This window comes from Mobula birostris, chromosome 7 (assembly GCF_030028105.1).
Source record: "Mobula birostris isolate sMobBir1 chromosome 7, sMobBir1.hap1, whole genome shotgun sequence".
Lineage (NCBI taxonomy): Eukaryota > Metazoa > Chordata > Chondrichthyes > Myliobatiformes > Myliobatidae > Mobula > Mobula birostris.
In genome coordinates, this window is record NC_092376.1 from 41889529 (window position 1) to 41906775 (window position 17247).

The following is a 17247-nucleotide window of genomic DNA, read 5'->3' on the forward strand; positions in this document are numbered from 1 at the left end:
AGAGGTGTACAAGATAATAAGAGGAATAGATAGAGTGGATAGCCAGCGCCTCTTCCCCAGGGCACCACTGCTCAATACAAGAGGACGTGGCTTTAAGGTAAGGGATGGGAAGTTCAAGGGGGATATTAGAGGAAGGTTTTTTACTCAGAGAGTGGTTGGTGCGTGGAATGCACTGCCTGAGTCACTGGTGGAGGCAGATACACTAGTGAAGTTTAAGAGACTACTAGATAAGAATGTGGAGGAATTTAAGGTGGGGGCTTATATGGGATGCAGGGTTTGAGGGTCAGCACAACATTGTGGGCCAAAGGGCCTGTACTGTATCCTATGTTCCAGATCTACTACCACAAATACACTTCTTCCACCACTGGAGCTGTGGTTTGTGTCAGTAATTTGCAATGCAGTTGAGTAACCCACTAATGTTGGACTCCCTGCAAAACACACAAAATACTGGAGTAACTCAGCAGGCCAGGCAGCATCTGTGCAAAAAAGTGCAGTCGACGTTTCGGGCAAGACTGGTCTCCAGCATATTGTGTGTGTTGCTTGGATTTACAGCATCTGCAGATTTTCTCTTGCAAAATGTTGGACTCTCTGTTCACGTGTACGAGGGTAGCATCCGGAATACCTTTACCTACAGTGCCCTAGTTCCAAGTAGTTACCGTATCTTCTTAGGGCAAATGAATAATTATCAGAATCTTTCAATACTGTACATCTTACTCAGTCAGTGACTCTCGAGCTTGAGGTCGTTCCTGTTCTGTGTGCCGTCATCGGGCAATGATTGGTTTTCTCAATACTCTCAGGCTCTCCTTTCCGCCTTTCGCAGTCATTGGGTAATTACCAGTCTTTTATTTTGCTCTGCACGTCCTCTGCGCGGTTCGTCTCTGACTGACTCAGGGCGATTCGGTTTAAATGCTCGGTGCTTCTTAGCGGACATCGTCTCACTGACCTGGAGCCGTGAGGAGGACTCAGCCTGAGACGCCAGGAGGTGAATATAATCAGCGGGGGCTGAGACCTGGGCCTAGAACGGGGGACCGAGCCTCGGGCGCAGAGTTGAGACCGGCCCACGCTAACTCAATATGGAGCCGAATCCGCGACCAAGAGGCATTTGCCTGCATACGGACTCGAATCTACTTCATTCAATATTTTAAAGCTCTAAAATGCGAACGGCTTCTCTTCTCACTTTTTAAATGTTTCTCGTTTAAAATCATTACCTGACGCGTCCCTTAGAGCTTATTAACAAGAATTTGTTGCTATTTTGTCGATGATTAATTATGTATTTGTTTAATGGAAGTTGGAACGTGTGCACAATGGTTACTGATTGTCGAGGTTGATATGTCAACAGACTGGCCCCGCTAGACAGACTGAAGGAATTGGCGATATGATTTTTTAGCAAGCACATTTAAGCACGCTTCTCTACCAAATCCGAATAGTGTTTAAGGATTCATGTGCATATTTTCAGGAAGGGGAAGCGGGAGGGCGAAAAGTTCAAATTGTTATAAAACCAGGTACGAGACAATTCCTTGCCCCCATAGACACTATTCAACTCACTGATTTTATTCACGAGTTGGAGTTTGCCCTTTTATTTTGCAGCAAACCTTAGGAAATAAACTCTCTATTGTAAGGGGGGGGGTAATCTTAAGCAAACTGGAGTAGCATGAAATAGGAATGAAGGTGGCATTGCGATTGAGTGAGGTGATCACTGTGCTCCCCGAGGGGGACGGATCCATCTGGCTGCACAGATATTGTTGTGTGACCAATGTTAGGTCGTCCTTTGTAAACAAGAATGACACCAGTTTTGCATTTTCTTAGGTAATTGCTAGGCCAAGATTTTGCCTAGGTGGCCAATGGGAAACCCATAGATGTTGCCATAGGTGGCTCAAAAGCTGCTTGCCTGGTGGGCAGTTTGGGAATCGGTATGCTCATTCTGTCATTTACACTGGGTCTCCCTGTAATGTGGATTCAAGGTTCCAAGAGTTGTAGTGAATGCCCTTTCTCCACTTCAAGTTATGGAACAGGGACTCTCACTAGTTTGTAGGACCATTGAACTTTAGAGAATCTTTTCTTCTATCCACATCTTACTGTGACTTAAAGTTTATGTTTTGGGAGTCTGATATCCAGTCTGTGAATGAGGTAGCTTGCCAGATAGATCTGATAAGTGTAGTTAAGAAAAATGCTGGGGCTTGTTGGCCCAAGAGAGAGCATTGATAGTGATTCACTGGGCCTGTCAGTGAACTTGGATGATTTTTGAATGTGTCCCTCCAGTTCTTTGAGGTGCTTGCTGTAAGTAGTCCAATTCTTAGAGAAAATAAACAGAACATAGATTGCTGCTGCTGTGTTCTGTGCTGAATTTAAGATCTTCATCTCCAAAGACCAATTTCCTATGCCATCCCAAGACTTTTATTTGTGCTGTAAGAGTGATGAGTTTACTTCTGAGCTGGGGGGAGATGATGGGTAGAAAAGGTAAAGGGCTGAAGAAGAAACTTGAGAGGAGAGTAAACCATAGGAGAAATGGAAGGGGGAGGGGCACCAGAGGGAGGTGATGAACAGGTGAGAAGGGAAGAGGTAAGAGGGGAGTCAAAATGCAGAATAGAAAAGGGGAGGAGGAGGAGGAGAAATTACCATGTTAGAGAAATCTATGTTAATGTCATTCCACCTTTTGCATTAATATTTTGTCAGAGGATAACAATATATAGCAGAAAGGTTGATAGAAGACCTTGTTTTGAGGACATTACAAGAAAGATCTGTGATTCAGTGAAGTAATTGATGTTAATTTGGAGCTTGGTCTATAAATACAAAGTGTCTTCCTTACACTGTTTACTGTTATTGGGGTGACCTTGGTTGAACAGTAATTATTTTATTGTGATTATTGACATACATCATGGAATAGGCCCTTCGAGCAACCCCAACTTAACCCTAGCCTAATCACAGGACGTTTACAATGACCAATTAACCTACCAGCCAGTACATCTTTGGACTGTGGGAAGAAACCGGAACACCCAGAGAACCCCACACAGTCACAGGGAGAACATACAAACTCCTTACAGGCAGCTACGGGAATTGAACTTGGGCTGTTTGGGAAACTTGTTGGAAACAAATTGTAAAACTGCAGGTGTCTGCAATGAGATTGGATCAATTGTGGTTTGTCATTGCTTACATGCCACCGTGTAGCAGACATTATGGTGATAAACTTTTGCAGGCAACCAAATGTGAGAAGAGTTACAGTGCTTTCTGTGTCATAGGCTTTAGTGACATGGAAAAAGGCCTTTTGTGCTCCCCAGACTAATGCCAGCACAGTAGCTCGCTAGTAGTTGGTGTCTCCCAACTCCAGCAACTTAGTTTCAATCGTCACCTCTGCTATTGTGTAGAGTTTATGTTCTCCTTGTGATTGGATGGATTTAACATACAGACTAGTATATTAATTGGCTACTTTAAGTGTCCTCTGATGGGTTGGTGAGTGGTCCAAGCCAGAGTTCTGGGAAAACTAAAACCAGATTAGTGTAGATTGGGGCTAGATACAAACTTAAGGTGTTTTGACTCTATCACACACTGGTGCATACCCAGCCATTTACTGAGGGAATGGTAAAAGTAGAAGCAGGCAAATTTGGCTGCTGCTATCAGCCTTTTTAATGTCCATTACATCAAAGTGAACATTGAAAGCAGGTAGCAAGTAATCCCCCTTATATCAAAAGTTTTGAAAGTAGTGGCATAAGTTGTTTCTCTCCTTAAAAATGTATGTTTTGACACAAAATAATCTGCAGATGCTGGGGTCAAAGCAATACTCACAACATGCTGGAGGAGCTTAGCAAGTCGGGCAGCATCCGTGGAAAAGATCTGTCGACGTTCCGGCCCGAAAGGTCGACAAATGTATCTTTTGTTGTGCTAACTCTCAACAAAAAGCTGAACTCTGGGAAAATTAAAATACAAGGGGTTTTGATTGAATACCAAGATATGAGATGGGGTAAAACCAGCAGCAAAAGTATTCTCAATAACTAAATAAGGTGCTAAATGAGATCCAGTGTGCGCCTAGTTAGAAGATCCAATCTTCTAACTGTAACACCCACTGCTGAGAATCTCTAGATACTCAGTGCTCAGAAGAATATTACCATCAAGTGTAAAGCTACTTTGACTTCTTTTAGGATACAGCAATCTATTCAGGATTGAACAAATCAAAAACTAGAAGAAAAATTGAGGCCATGATCAAAACCGGGAAATCCAAAGTGTTGAATAAGTTAAGCTCAGTTTGGTTATAGTGTAGTACAATGCCAGAATTATACTTCATTTTGCCATAAAGCACATGCTTCAACTATTAAAGAGAAGATATAACTAAAATCCTGTGAATTGCTTGAAGAATCATCTTTTAATAGTGCTGGTGATAAGCATCAACCCAACTTCAATGAACCCTGAATTGGGTATACTCCAAAATGCAATGAATCTACAAGGGCAGGGAAGGTCAGAAACATTGTGCGGATTACAGAAAATAAGAGAATCAGCTTAAGTGTAACTCTGATTCTAAATGTTTTCTTCCAAAAAGGTAAACAGAATAGGTAAATTAGTTATGAACTCTAATTATTGCCTTTGGGTGTATCATATGAACTACAGATCTTTGGGTTCAACCAGTGCTTGTAGATGGCAAACTGCAATGAGCCTCTAATGAAGGTAATGATTTTGAGATTTGTGCCTCAACAATATATCTGGATGTTGAAGGGTGTTAAAGAATTTTAATTTTGCAAATAATGCTTTCTGGGGAAAACAAATTTTAATATTGTAATTAGTGAAATTAGACAGTGGGGAGAATTGTCATCTTGCATTGTGTTGATGGAGCACGAAATTTGGGAATTGAGCCACCTGTGAGGAACAAGTGGAGAAAAACAAAACTGATGTAAACACAGTACTTCCAGAAAGATTCAACACACAAAGTACTGGAGGAACTCAGAAGATATGGCAGCGTCTATGAAGGGGAATAAGCAGTTTTGAGCTGAGACCCTTCATTACGACAGGGAAGGAAAAGGGAAGAAGCTAGAATAAGGTGATGAGGGGAGTGAGGAGGAAAAGCTGGCAGGTGAAAGTAAAACTAGGCAAGAGGGACAGTGGATGGATGAACAGAGAAGCTGGGAAGTGTTAGGTGAAGAGAAGGGTGAGGGGCGAGAAGTTACCAGAAGTTGGAGAAATCAGTGTTCATGCCATCAGTTTGGAGGCTACCCAGACAGAATACGAGGTGTTACTCCCCCAGTCTGAGTGGTCTCATTATGGCAGTTTGATACAGCCATGGACCAACATGTCAGAAACAAAGAATAAAAAAAACGGGTGGCCACTAGGAAATTCTGCCTTTTGTGCCAGATGGTTAAGATGCTCAAAGAAGCCCCTTTTCCGTTCCTATTTCTGGCTTCCCTATTCTCACCTGCCCATCACTTTCCTGTGGTGATCTCCCCCTCCCCCCCCCCCCCACCCTTTGTCCCATGGTCCACACTATCAGTTTCCTTCTTCGGCCCCTTACCTTTCACCTATCACATTCCCCCTCACCTGGTTTCACCTATCCCCTGCTAGCTTGTACTGATGCCCCACTCCCAACTGATGCTGCCTTCTTCCATCTTCCTTTCTAGTCCTGATGAAGGGTCTCTGCCCAAAATGTTTACTGCTTATTCCCCTCCATAGAAATTGCCTGAGTTGAGTTCCTTCAGCATCTTGACTGTTGCTTTGGATTTCCAGCATGTGCAGAATCTCATGTTTATTCTTTCAGAAAGTGTTAATTCTGAATTATTTTAGCAAAGAATCTGACAGAGCCAAGAGCTTAACAGATTGATTTCACATAATACAGCTCCATAAGCTAGTGCTCGAGTTCCTTATTCAGACTGCAGTGTCTCATCTGCTGTCGTTGAAACAAAGCCACTGGAGAGACTTTGCTGGTGTACATGAAGTAGCGTTTTTATTTGACAAAATGAGATACAGCAGGCATCATATGGAGACCTTTTCAGAGGAGGAGGTCTGCTCAACCCAATGCTACACAACCTTGTTTGTGCTAAAGATCGAAGGACAATGCCATATTGACAATGCATCCATAATGCTTCCTTTGAACTACACACAAACGTCATGGTTCCCGCTTCACACTCATACCATAGTCACCCAACTTCATTTTAATCAGCATTGTCTGGTCTTCCCATTAACTGTGATTTACGACTTTTAGGAACCCGTTGTTCAGAGCTGCATTTTAAATTTAATCTACAGTCTATAGTCAGATTTGAAAATTAGTGGCTGAAGTTCTTTGCTACATGCTAACCCCCAAAATGCCCCAAGATCAACCACAACGCAAAGTGCAGTTTCCTATCAAACCCAAATATAACAATTTAAAAATCACTGCACTAATATATTGGCATTATAACTACTCATTCAGTTTCTCTGCATTGTCTTTCAGAATGGCTGCAAGTTACATAAGGAAATTTGCTTTCCAAATTCTACCAAATAAAACTGGTCAGTACATTTGTAATGAGAATGCAAGACATTTTCATAGTTTATCTGTACAAACAGCAACAATGATTCCCCCATTCAGCTGTATCATACCCAAGTGGAAAAAAGCTTGGTGGATACCACCTCTCAGAACCTTCACAGCAGCTGGAGAAGACGAACCAGAGGCAGTGCACCACAAGACAAAAAAGGATCCAAGAGCCAGAGCAACAATAGGAAGCGTTGGTAGAAAAATTAGTCACCGCATCATCCATGTAATAGATGAAAATGGAGAAAATCTAGGACATCTGCACAGAGCTAACGTTATTCGTATGATGGATGAGCGTGATATTAAGATTGTGCCTCTCAATGAAAATGCAAATCCTCCAGTGTATAAACTAATGACAGGAAAACAGATCCATGAGGAACAACTAAAACTCAGAGACAAACAAAAGGACAAACTCAGAACTGGTATGTAAGAGGTCATCCTGTTTCTCATGAGACTTCTTTCAAAGCCTTAGAGTACGTTTGGGGTCCATGGACCCGTTGGTTAATGGTAAGGCTTCTCCATGGTATAAAAATGGTTTAGAACTGAGAACATCAGTTGATTGATTCAGTCATTCAGACAGAGTGATTCAGTCATTGGACTTGCTGTCCATTGGAATCACTGGGAAATTTAATTGGTATTGTTCAAACATGTGGAGAGTTCCCTTGCAGTACAAAATGTGTTTCTATCAGCTCAGGTAACCAGGTTCTAAAGGAAAACAAATGCCAAGCAATTTGCCTTGTTGATAAATTAGTGCCCAGAATCTGTATTGCCATCCAGTGGGCAGAATGCAGAAGTGTCACATTACTGGGGAAAATTCTTTAAGCTATTGATTGTAGACTCAATATGATTAGGGATAAACATGTGGCATTGATCTTCTGAACAAAAACATGAAAAGCAAAATAGTGCAGCTGTTGGGAATCAAATGAAAAACTGGAAATAATTGAGGTTATGCAGATTTGTCAAAAGAAATGTCATAGACATCCACCCACTAAACAAATGTAGGAAGAATTTGGGTTCTGAACATGTTGTCTTGGTGGGAAAAGCACATTAAGCAGGAAATAGTTAACTTCATTTTCTATTTTCTTCTTAATGTAGTAGTTTGCCAAATCAAGGAACAAAATTTCTCAGCTGATATTGCAAAGCATGACCTTCAAACAAAAATTAAACATATCCAGCAATGGCTTGAGAAGCACCACCATGTTCGAATTACTGTTCGAAAAGGAGCTGCTACAGATAAACCAGATGAAATGGTAAGACTATGCACCTGAGTGACAAAACTAATTAACTCTATTAAGCCTCCATCGACCACAGACCAAAGATGGCCTAAGATCGAAGTATTGACTCCTTTGTATTGCTGTTAAGGTTTCAATTAATTTTGTAAAAATTTTAGAATCAGTTGCAATCCACTATTTTGCATGGAATGCAGAGAATGGGTATTAAATGCAATAGACCTTAATTGACAATCTACAAAGCTGCATAGAATTAAGATGGCAAATGTGATGCAATCATTAATGGAAAGAGCATGTAAACTTGTTTGATATATATTCAGATACAAAGCTAGGCATTACTAGATTCAAGTGAACAATACATACTAGTCTCAAGACCGTTTTCTGTTTGAGAGACTTGAACGTGCTTGCTTTCAGAGGATGGTCAGAGCCAAAGATGAATAACCACCAACTATTAATTACAATACTTATGTTAACAAGTGCACATTGCTGAATGTCAAGTCATGAAAACAAATTATATCCTGTATAATATGTTGAATAGGATTTGCAAGGGTCTTTAAGGCTATAAGCACAATGATACAACAAACTGCATAGAATTTGCTCAGTCATAGAGCACTACAGTAGAAACAGGCCCTCTGGCCCATCAAGTCTGTACCATCTTGGTTTCCATCTCTCATCCATGGACATATCCAAACTTCTTAAGTCTTACAATTGAACTCACATCTACCATTTCAACTGGCAGCTCATTCCATAACCAGACTACCCTGAGTGAGGTTGCCCTGAGATTCCCCTTGATTATTTCACTTTTCACCTAAACTTATGACCTCTAGTTCTAGTCTCACCAACCTGAGGGGGGAAAAAACCTGCATGCATTTACCCATCTATATCCCTCATTTATACCTCAAGATCCTTCCTCATTCTCCTGTGCTCCATGGAATAAAGTCCTAATTTATTTAACCTTTTCGTATAACTCATTTCCTCCAATCCTGACATCTGTAAGTTTTGTCTGCATCCTTTCAAGCTCTTTTTTGTGTAAGCAGATGACCAGAACTGCAAATAATAATCTAAACTTGGCCTCACAATCATCTTATTCAAATTCAACATAACATCCCAACTTGTTCAATGGTACCCCCTCCCACCTCCACCTGAGGCTGTGCTGTTCTGCTCAGCCTTTTGAGTTTTCATAAGGTTGCTATAAGAGATTCACTGTACTAATTCTGAAAAACAATTTTCAGTACATGCATAACCTCTTAGCTACCCAGGGGGAATTGACTGCAATGCAAAGTTTAAAAACTCCATTACAGTTCAAGAACTTTAATTAAGTCTAGAGGTTTTTTATTAAGTTGTAATTAATCTTATTTGAATAGTATGTACTGCAGTTTTTCCTAACTCTATACATTAATCTCAAAAGGAATCGCTGCTGGATCAGATTGTTCAATCCATGCCAGACAAGGCTACCTACGTGTCCAGACCAAAGATCATTAAAGAAGGGAGAGCTGTTGTGTGTGTTCTACGGCACCTATCTGAAAAAGAAATGAAATTGAAACAAACGGAAAGCTGAATTGACTATTTAAAATGTGTATGCTTTGAAACTTTGAAAGAAATTATTCCAATTGAATAGCTTGTTCACTGCATTTATTATGCTTTGGTTCAAAGCTCTGCAAATACTTAACATTAGATTAATAAAAATACAAGAACACATTCCTTCAGATATTTGCATGTTGATAGAAAATGGATCAGACTGGTTCAAACATGAATTAAGGTCATTTGGGTCAAGTGCTACAATTAAATAGCAGCAATGCAACTGAAAGAAAACAGTCAAAATTAAAGTAAAATTTACTGTTTGTTGGAATAGAAAGAGGGACCATTTGGTATTATGACAAAACCAGATTTTCCAAAATAGCCAACTGACAGGAAATAGATGATGCTAGGCAGCACATGCATGAGAGGGAGGAAAAATAATGAATCAAAATTCACATTATTTTAAAAGTAAATCCAAATATCACCAGCATTACATTGAAAATGTTCAAGGTTCTTCCATTGATAGAGTGCCTCGAAGCCGATCTTTAGTCTTCACAATCTCAACACCCCGTTGCAGAAGTTAAAACACTTTGAAATACGATATAGTACACATATCAATGTGACATACATTTAAAGTCTAATGTTTCTTTCATTGTAATATTGTGAACATTAGCTACCAAAGGCTCCATCAGCTCAGTTTTGTTCTTTATTTCTGACATCTTGGCCTTTTCAAGCATTTCAGATAAAGTTATCATGGCCACAGCAGGCTGGTTCCTGGGAGGAATATATCCAGTAAGACGAGATGCAAGACTACGCTTAGGACGTCGCTGTTTTGCCTGTGGGAGACAATGCAAACTTCATTCCATTAAACAGTTTTCTTCTCAGAGATTGTTCTAGCCATTGTGCTGCATGCATCAAATGCAAATGGATGTTTTAAAACATTCTTATTTTGAAAAAAAAGACATCTAGTATCCCAAAATGAGGAGTGAAAGGTCATTTTGCCCTAAGCTTTACCAGATGAAGATTTTTACAACTTTGCCACACCAAGTTATTATCAGTAAATTTAATGTTAGTGTAAATAGAAATAGCAGAGACCAAGGGTCTGTCAATTAGATAATGAAGTTTTAGGTCCTCAGTGAAAATGCATAAATACAATTGCAATTCTGGTGAAGGAAATTGCAATTTGATTAGGCTGAAAATTTTGAAGTCATTTTACATAAAGCCAGTGACCAACTATGTTGAAATTTCAGTTGTCGTGAGACAAAAATTGAGTGTTCTGCAAGAACTTAGAGAAATAGAGGGATATGGGTCACCCCAGGTAATTTCTAAAGTAAATGCATGTTCAGCACAGCATTGTGGGCTGAAGGGCCTGTATTATGCTGTAGGTTTTTCTATGTTAACTAAAACACTGAAAATTCAAGTGTTACTTGCTCAGGACATACACATCTCATTGATGGCTCTTTCACAAATACAATGAGGCATTAGATCTCTTCCTTTACTCAACTACAGTGGTGAAAGTTGGTGTTCACAAGCTCTAAGAATGAATGGATCACCATTTGTACAAAATTTCAATTAAACACATATATTTACAAAATACGCTACTGAATAAAAATGTAAACTGCAATGTGTACCTTTAATTTCTGTTTTTTAGGATCATGGACAACAGAATGGCGGTCCAAACTTTGCTGCAAGGGAAAAAGAAGTGGTATTATTTTAAGTATCTTACACCATTGATCTATTCAAAGCATGTATGGAAATTAAAGGGGATTTGCCACATTTATAAAATAGCCAAACATCAACGTTTTATACATTTTGCAGACTCTGCACTGAGACTCTAAAGCCTACAACTACTTTTAAAGTAGAACTAACATTAAGCAATACTAATGTTCACATCAAGAGTTACGCTGCTATATAGAATCATTTTCAGCATTAACAATTAAAGGTTTCTACTACATACAAATATAGATTGTCCAACTAGTGACATCTTAAAAAATGCAATGGGTCAGTTGCTGAAAGTGGCAGTGAAGAAACACTTTGGTAATATAATTAAGTTACAAGGGATGCACTGAAAGGGATAAGGCTAGCATTGAGTTAAAAGTCCTCATTTGGGGCAAAGCCAATTTTGATAGCACAAGAGGGGATCTGGCAGAAGTAAACTGGATACCGATATTTTGAAGGTAAAACCTTGCCAATTGCAAGTTGTATAAAAGATGGCAAGGGTTCAAGGCCAGCACGTTCCAATAAGAATGAAAGGCAAACATGGTACGATTAGGGAAACAAATGTGGTGGTGCTGTAGGTATGAGGAAAGTTTTCCAATCCCATAATAGGATATGGGAAGGTGCAAAGTTTCGCAGATTACTGGCAGATGGTATTCAGTCCAGACAAGTGCAAGATCAAGCATTTTGACAAGTCAAATGGGGGTATCACATACATTAAATGGCTAGTAATGTTGATGAATAGAAAAACCCAGTTCTCAAGTGGCAATACAGACGGATCGAATGATTGTGGCATGTGGCATGCTTGCCTTCATTATTAGGTTGGGCCACTGTACAGTATAAAATATGGATACAGTATTACATTCCAAACCAGAGGGAATATCATACACATTGCATGACTGGTTACCACACTATAAAAATGAGATAGCACTGGAGAGTGCAGAGGACATTCACTAGGATGCAGCCTGGACAGGAGCACTTTAGTATGGAGAGAAATCAGACAGGCTGATTTCACCTGGTGTGAAAGACCCAGGGATGATCTGATAGGGGAATGCAAGAGACACAGGCAATCAGAATCATTCAGTCCCTGGTGGACTCAGATACAATCTCTACATTTAAGAAATAGTTAGACAGGCAATGTGACCAAGGCAAGGTATATTAGTATAAAGACATAATGCAAGCAAATTACAGTGTAGACAAGCAAAAAGGACAGTATGAATGGATATATTTTTAAATTAATGTAAAAAAACTTACTTTCATGGAAAAAGCTTTCTTACAGTCAGAATGTTCACAAACAAAATTCCGCTGTTGCTCATGAAATGAGAGAATATGGCTTTGCAGGTTGAATGATGTAGTATAAGTTCTCTCACAACCCTCTCTGGGACATCGAAAGACTTCCCTTTCTTCAGCATGAATTTTAAGGTGTGCTTGAAGAGTGTCTTTCCGTTTAAATTTCTTACCACACTCACTACAAATAAAGGGTTCTAAAAATAAATACATACAAAATTGTCATTCTTGCATTTAATTGAGCACTTGCTGTTCTACATTTCATGTGGATGAGTTATTCTAGCGAGCTAATTGATATGCAAACGTACATAAACTAGCAGCATAATGCTTTATCTTAATGAAAGTGGTCTATAATCAACAAATTCTGAAACTATGTATTGTTTCCCTTCAAAATATTTTAAAGAATACCTTTCCAATAACACCATTAAGATTTTGTAATAACTGAAATTCAAAACAAAAAATGCTGGAAATCTGAAATGAAATAAAAACAGATAATGCTGGAGCTTTCAACAGGTAAGGCTGAATCCGCGGACATGGAAGATTTCAGGTCAAATCCTTCATCAAAACTGGGAAAAGGACAAGTTACAAGCTGTCCTCAGGTTAAGAATGCTGGACCCATGAATGGTCCTACATACAAACAAGCTCCATAATATTAGAAAGAAAACCCCCAACATACCATATATTCACTTCTACAAATGGAAGAACAAATTTCATCCAACAATTTTGTAATTGTTCTTTATCAGTCTTAGGTGCTTTTGATGGCATTCATTACAATACCATGGAGGTATGATTTCTATTTAAAGTGATTTTTGTGCACTTTCCTGTGGTGGATAAAATTTGACTTATGGAGGTCTCTAGAAACAGAGCACATCCATTATCCAAGGGCAGCCTGTAGTTTTAAGTTGCAGAGTTTGCAGGAGGGATGTATGGGAGAAAGCGATCTAATACAGTGAGGCCAGGCTGTTGTGATAAATTGTAGCTCAGCAGCATGAGAGTGAACACAGCTGTCTAGTTTCAATTCTTACTCAGGCTTCCTCCCTCAACACTCTAGTACAGGGTTTCCCCAACCTTTATTATGCCACGGAACCCTATCATTAACCAAGGGGTCCAAGGACTTCACGTTGGGAACCCCTGCTCTAGTACATTGATGCTTCCGTTACTATTTATTAGCAAATGGAAAATTCATTACTTTTTCTATGGAGCTCTGTGCGTTGATCAAGCAGCAACAGAATTGTGATAAAAATCCATTACAAGCCCACAATTATCTCAACTATACACATTCCCAACCAGACTCCTTTAAGCCGTTTATTCATTTTACCAGTTTCTCACATCTATATTTATTCCAATACAAATTCCTCTGAAATAGTTTCCTTCCTGAAAAGGTGGCTTTCGCCCTACCACAGCTGACAAAGCCCTTGAATGAATATGCTCCTGCCTCTCACCCAAGGTTCTCTTTTTAAAATGCCCTTTTAAACAAACCAATAATGGCCTTTTGTCTGTTCAAGACATTAGTTGTATTGTTATTTCATATTATCTGAAGAAGCATGCTGCACATAGTTTTCCATGATCCTTTCTGAAGTCATTTTAAAGTGATGATTTATAAATACAGTCCTTTATACCATGTTCTCACCTTGCAATGTTCTTTCCAAATGCATCATGGTGAGAGTATGGTTTAAAGGCTGAAATTAGAAACTGGATAAACAAAATTAGTTTATTTAATTCACCTAATTTGTGATATCCTGTGATCTTAAGTTGTCTAAGCTTTAGCTTCATAGTTAATAAATTGAAATACAGTGGTGGATTCCGGTTAATTGGGCCATCGGTTAATCAGGACAGCTGCTTCCTTGTGACAGCTCTCAAAGAGCAAAAGCTAATCCAGAAAATTGCCAGGTTCCCTTCATTTATTTGGGACACTATGTCACTTAATTGGGATGGGAGACTGCTGTTGAACAGTTTCCAACTAGCGTTAGTCATGTGCACTTGTGCGGCCATTAGGTACTACACTATGCTTAAAGCAAATAGATCTTCCAATAGCGTCAGTTGCGTGGGTTCAAAATGTGGGGACTCTTGTCGCTGAGTGCTGGTGAGAAATAAGCAGTAATACAATTCAAACTGTCTTGCTTGCTGTAGTTTCAAGCATTCAGGCTTGAAGATGCCAGAAACAGCTAGAAGTGAAGATGAAACAATTTCACTACTTCAACAAGTTAGAAACTACAAAGTATTTGAAGATATTGACAATCATCTTGAATGTTACAATGCAATTGTCAGAAGCAGTGTATAAAGGAAGTCTATTACCTGCACTAGGTGCCTGTGCTGATTTTGTTCATTTAGTCAAAATACTACAGCATACACTGGATCAATTTCTCCATCAATATTCATTAGGAACTAAAACAGCTTTATTAGTATTTTAATTTGTACTGTATTTAAATATATAAAATGTTATTCAGTTTGTCTTTTTTATTCCTTTTTAGCCATTCCCATAAAACTTCAGCTAATTCGGCAGCTGCTTAATTGGGCCAAAACTTACTGGTCCCATTATGTCACAATTAACCAGAATCCACTGTACAATGTTTCTTGATCAGGCAAATAATAGGACAGTAACACTTTAGACCAGAAAGATATTACATTTGATATTGACAATGTAGTCACCTCTACATTAGAGAAACCAAACAAACTAAACACGGATTGGAACAAACTAAACACGGATTGGGTGACTTCTTTGCATAACTCCCATGTTGAGTCCAAAAGATGACCCCAAGCTTTCAGTTACCAGACACTAATAATTCATCACATCTGTTTATGGCCGACGGCATTGTTATAGAGGCTCACAGCATGTTTGAGGAACACATCCTGTCATGTTATTACACGTTAACCAATACTACTTCCAACATCTCTACTGCAGACTTCAATTATTTCTTACTTATTTCAGTTAATTATTCCACATGGCCAGACTTGAGGAAAAAATCAGACTATTGCAACACTCAGCAGAGAATCAACTTCATACCCTACTTGTATTAAATAGAAGGCAATGCAGATTATACAATACAAATAATATATACATGTCTATAAAATGAAAGCTAATTAGTTGATACTCATATGATTACCTTTGTGTTGCTTCTGCTTGTGGCTAAGTAACTCTGTCCATGTTTTTCCAATAAATGAACAACTTTCCACTTTGCATGCATAACCTGAAGATGAAATTAATCTCAACTGATAAAACTTGCAACTACAAATAATTACAAAGATTAATATTTTTCATTGCTGCTGCCAGTGTGATAAAAGATTTCAGTTTAACCATCACTAACTTAGAGAAAAAAAATCCGAATGAAAAGTGTGCCTACAGACAAGGTAAAACTTTATTCTATACAATGAAATATTTCTTCATTAAAATAATTGTAATTTTCAATTTTAAAATCATTCTTTTGACAATGCTGGTCTAACACAAATCTTGAGTAGCAAAATGACCTGGTCCCATTTAAAGATTATCTAATTTTATTCAAACTTAGTTGCTGATGATATTTTAATAAAACCAGTAAATCTCCTTGCAAGAGTATTGGATTTAATGGAGAAGGCATCTTAGACAGCTTATCAAAATCAGGTTCATTATCACCGGTATGTGACGTGAAATTTGTTAACTTAGCAGCAGCAGTTCAATGCAATACACAATCTACCAGAGAGAGAAAAATAATAATAATAAACAAGTAAATCAATTACATGTATTGAATAGATTAAAACGCGCAAAAACTGTATATTTAAAAAAAGTGAGGTAGTGTCCAAAGATTCAATGTCCATTTAGGAATCAGATGGCAGAGGAAAAGAAGCTGTTCTTGAATCGCTGAGTGTGTGCCTTCAGGCTTCTGCACCTCCTACCAGTTGGTAACAGTGAGAAGAGGGCATGCCCTGGGAGCTGGAGGTCCTTAATAATGGACGCTGCCTTTCTGAGACACCACTCCCTAAAGGTGTCCCGGGTACTTTGTAGGCTAGTACCCAAGATGGAGCTGACTTATTGGCAAGGACATATTTGTAGAATTTAGGAATATAAAAGCTGCTTATACTCTACATGGCGAGATTATACTACTCCTACTAAGCTTGATGAATCAGCATACAGGAGGAAGATTGAAACCTAGGCTGAGTGGTGTAATAACAACAACCTCTGACTCAATATCAGTAAGATCTAGGAAATGATTGTTGACTTCAGGAGAGGGAAACGAGGTCCATGGGCCAGTAATTATCAGAGATCAGAGGTGGAGAGGGTCAGCAACTTCAAGTTCCTGGGTGTCAATATCACACAGGAACTGTCCTGGACACATCATATAAATATATAACATAGAACAGTATAGCACAGTACAGGCCTGTCGGCCCACAATGTTATGCTGACCCTTAAACCCTGCCTCCCATATAACCCCCCCCCACCTTAAATTCCTCCATATACTTGTCTAGTAGTCTCTTAAATTTCGCTAGTGTATCTGTCTCCACCACTGACTCAGGCAGTGCATTCCACGCACCAACCACTCTCTGAGTAATATTATTGCAAAGAAAGCATGACAGCACCTCTACTTCCTCAGGAGTCTGCAGAGGTTCAGCATGTCATCGAAAACCTTGGCAAACTTATATAGATGTGTGGTGGAAAGTGTGCTGACTGGCTACATTATGGCCTGGTACGGGTACACCAATGCCTTTGAGCAGAAAATCCTACAAAAGGTAGTGGATTCCACCCAGTACCTCCTGGGTAAAGCCCTCCCACCACTGAGCACATCTACATGAAATATTGCCTTAGAAGAGCAGCATCCATCAAAGATCCTCGCCCCCTCCCCCACTACCAGGCCATACTCTTTTCTCACTGCTGCCATCGGGTAGAAAGTACAATTGCCTGAGGACTCACACTACCAGGTTCAAGAAGTTATTATCCTCAATCATCAGGCTCTTGTACAAAAGGGGATAACTACACTCACTTAAGGACCCTGTTGTATTGTTATATTGATGGATGTCATATTGTTATTTCATATTCATTAT

At 39.2% G+C, this 17247-nt stretch overlaps 2 protein-coding genes across 5 annotated transcripts in view; one reads left to right on the top strand and one right to left on the bottom strand.

Annotated features, from left to right (window-relative positions):
* The first annotated feature begins 745 nt into the window (after window positions 1-745).
* mtif3 (mitochondrial translational initiation factor 3) lies at window positions 746-11018 on the top strand. Of its 4 annotated transcripts, none has more exons than XM_072262982.1 (5): window positions 757-827; window positions 3756-3851; window positions 6407-6906; window positions 7580-7734; window positions 9122-11018. In XM_072262982.1, exons 1-5 carry the CDS (start codon window positions 772-774, stop codon window positions 9269-9271), a joined length of 957 nt encoding a protein of 318 aa, XP_072119083.1. In that variant the 5' UTR covers window positions 757-771; the 3' UTR covers window positions 9272-11018. The 4 variants fall into 4 exon arrangements, with proteins under 4 accessions (XP_072119085.1, XP_072119083.1, XP_072119084.1 ...); XM_072262983.1 differs by lacking the exon at window positions 757-827 and adding an exon at window positions 834-982; XM_072262984.1 differs by lacking the exon at window positions 3756-3851 and having other exon boundaries at window positions 746-827.
* Window positions 9329-17247, bottom strand: part of LOC140200142 (transcription factor IIIA-like) — a 29661-nt gene continuing 21742 nt past the window's right edge. The window contains exons 6-9 of the mRNA XM_072262980.1: window positions 15339-15422; window positions 12202-12431; window positions 10863-10916; window positions 9329-10067 (exon numbers count right to left, since the gene is read on the bottom strand). Coding sequence (XP_072119081.1) covers window positions 9846-10067; window positions 10863-10916; window positions 12202-12431; window positions 15339-15422 — 590 coding nt within the window. The 3' untranslated portion in view covers window positions 9329-9845. The remainder of the gene's footprint in view (window positions 10068-10862; window positions 10917-12201; window positions 12432-15338; window positions 15423-17247) is intronic.

Coding starts and splice junctions, on each gene's coding strand:
- mtif3 (XM_072262982.1), top strand. CDS start 772: ATGATTGGTTTTCTCAATACTCTCAGGCTCTCCTTTCCGCCTTTCGCA. Junction 828..3,755: donor CCGCCTTTCGCAGTCATTGG/GTAATTACCAGT, acceptor AATAATCTGCAG/ATGCTGGGGTCAAAGCAATA. Junction 6,907..7,579: donor AAAGGACAAACTCAGAACTG/GTATGTAAGAGG, acceptor TTCTTAATGTAG/TAGTTTGCCAAATCAAGGAA.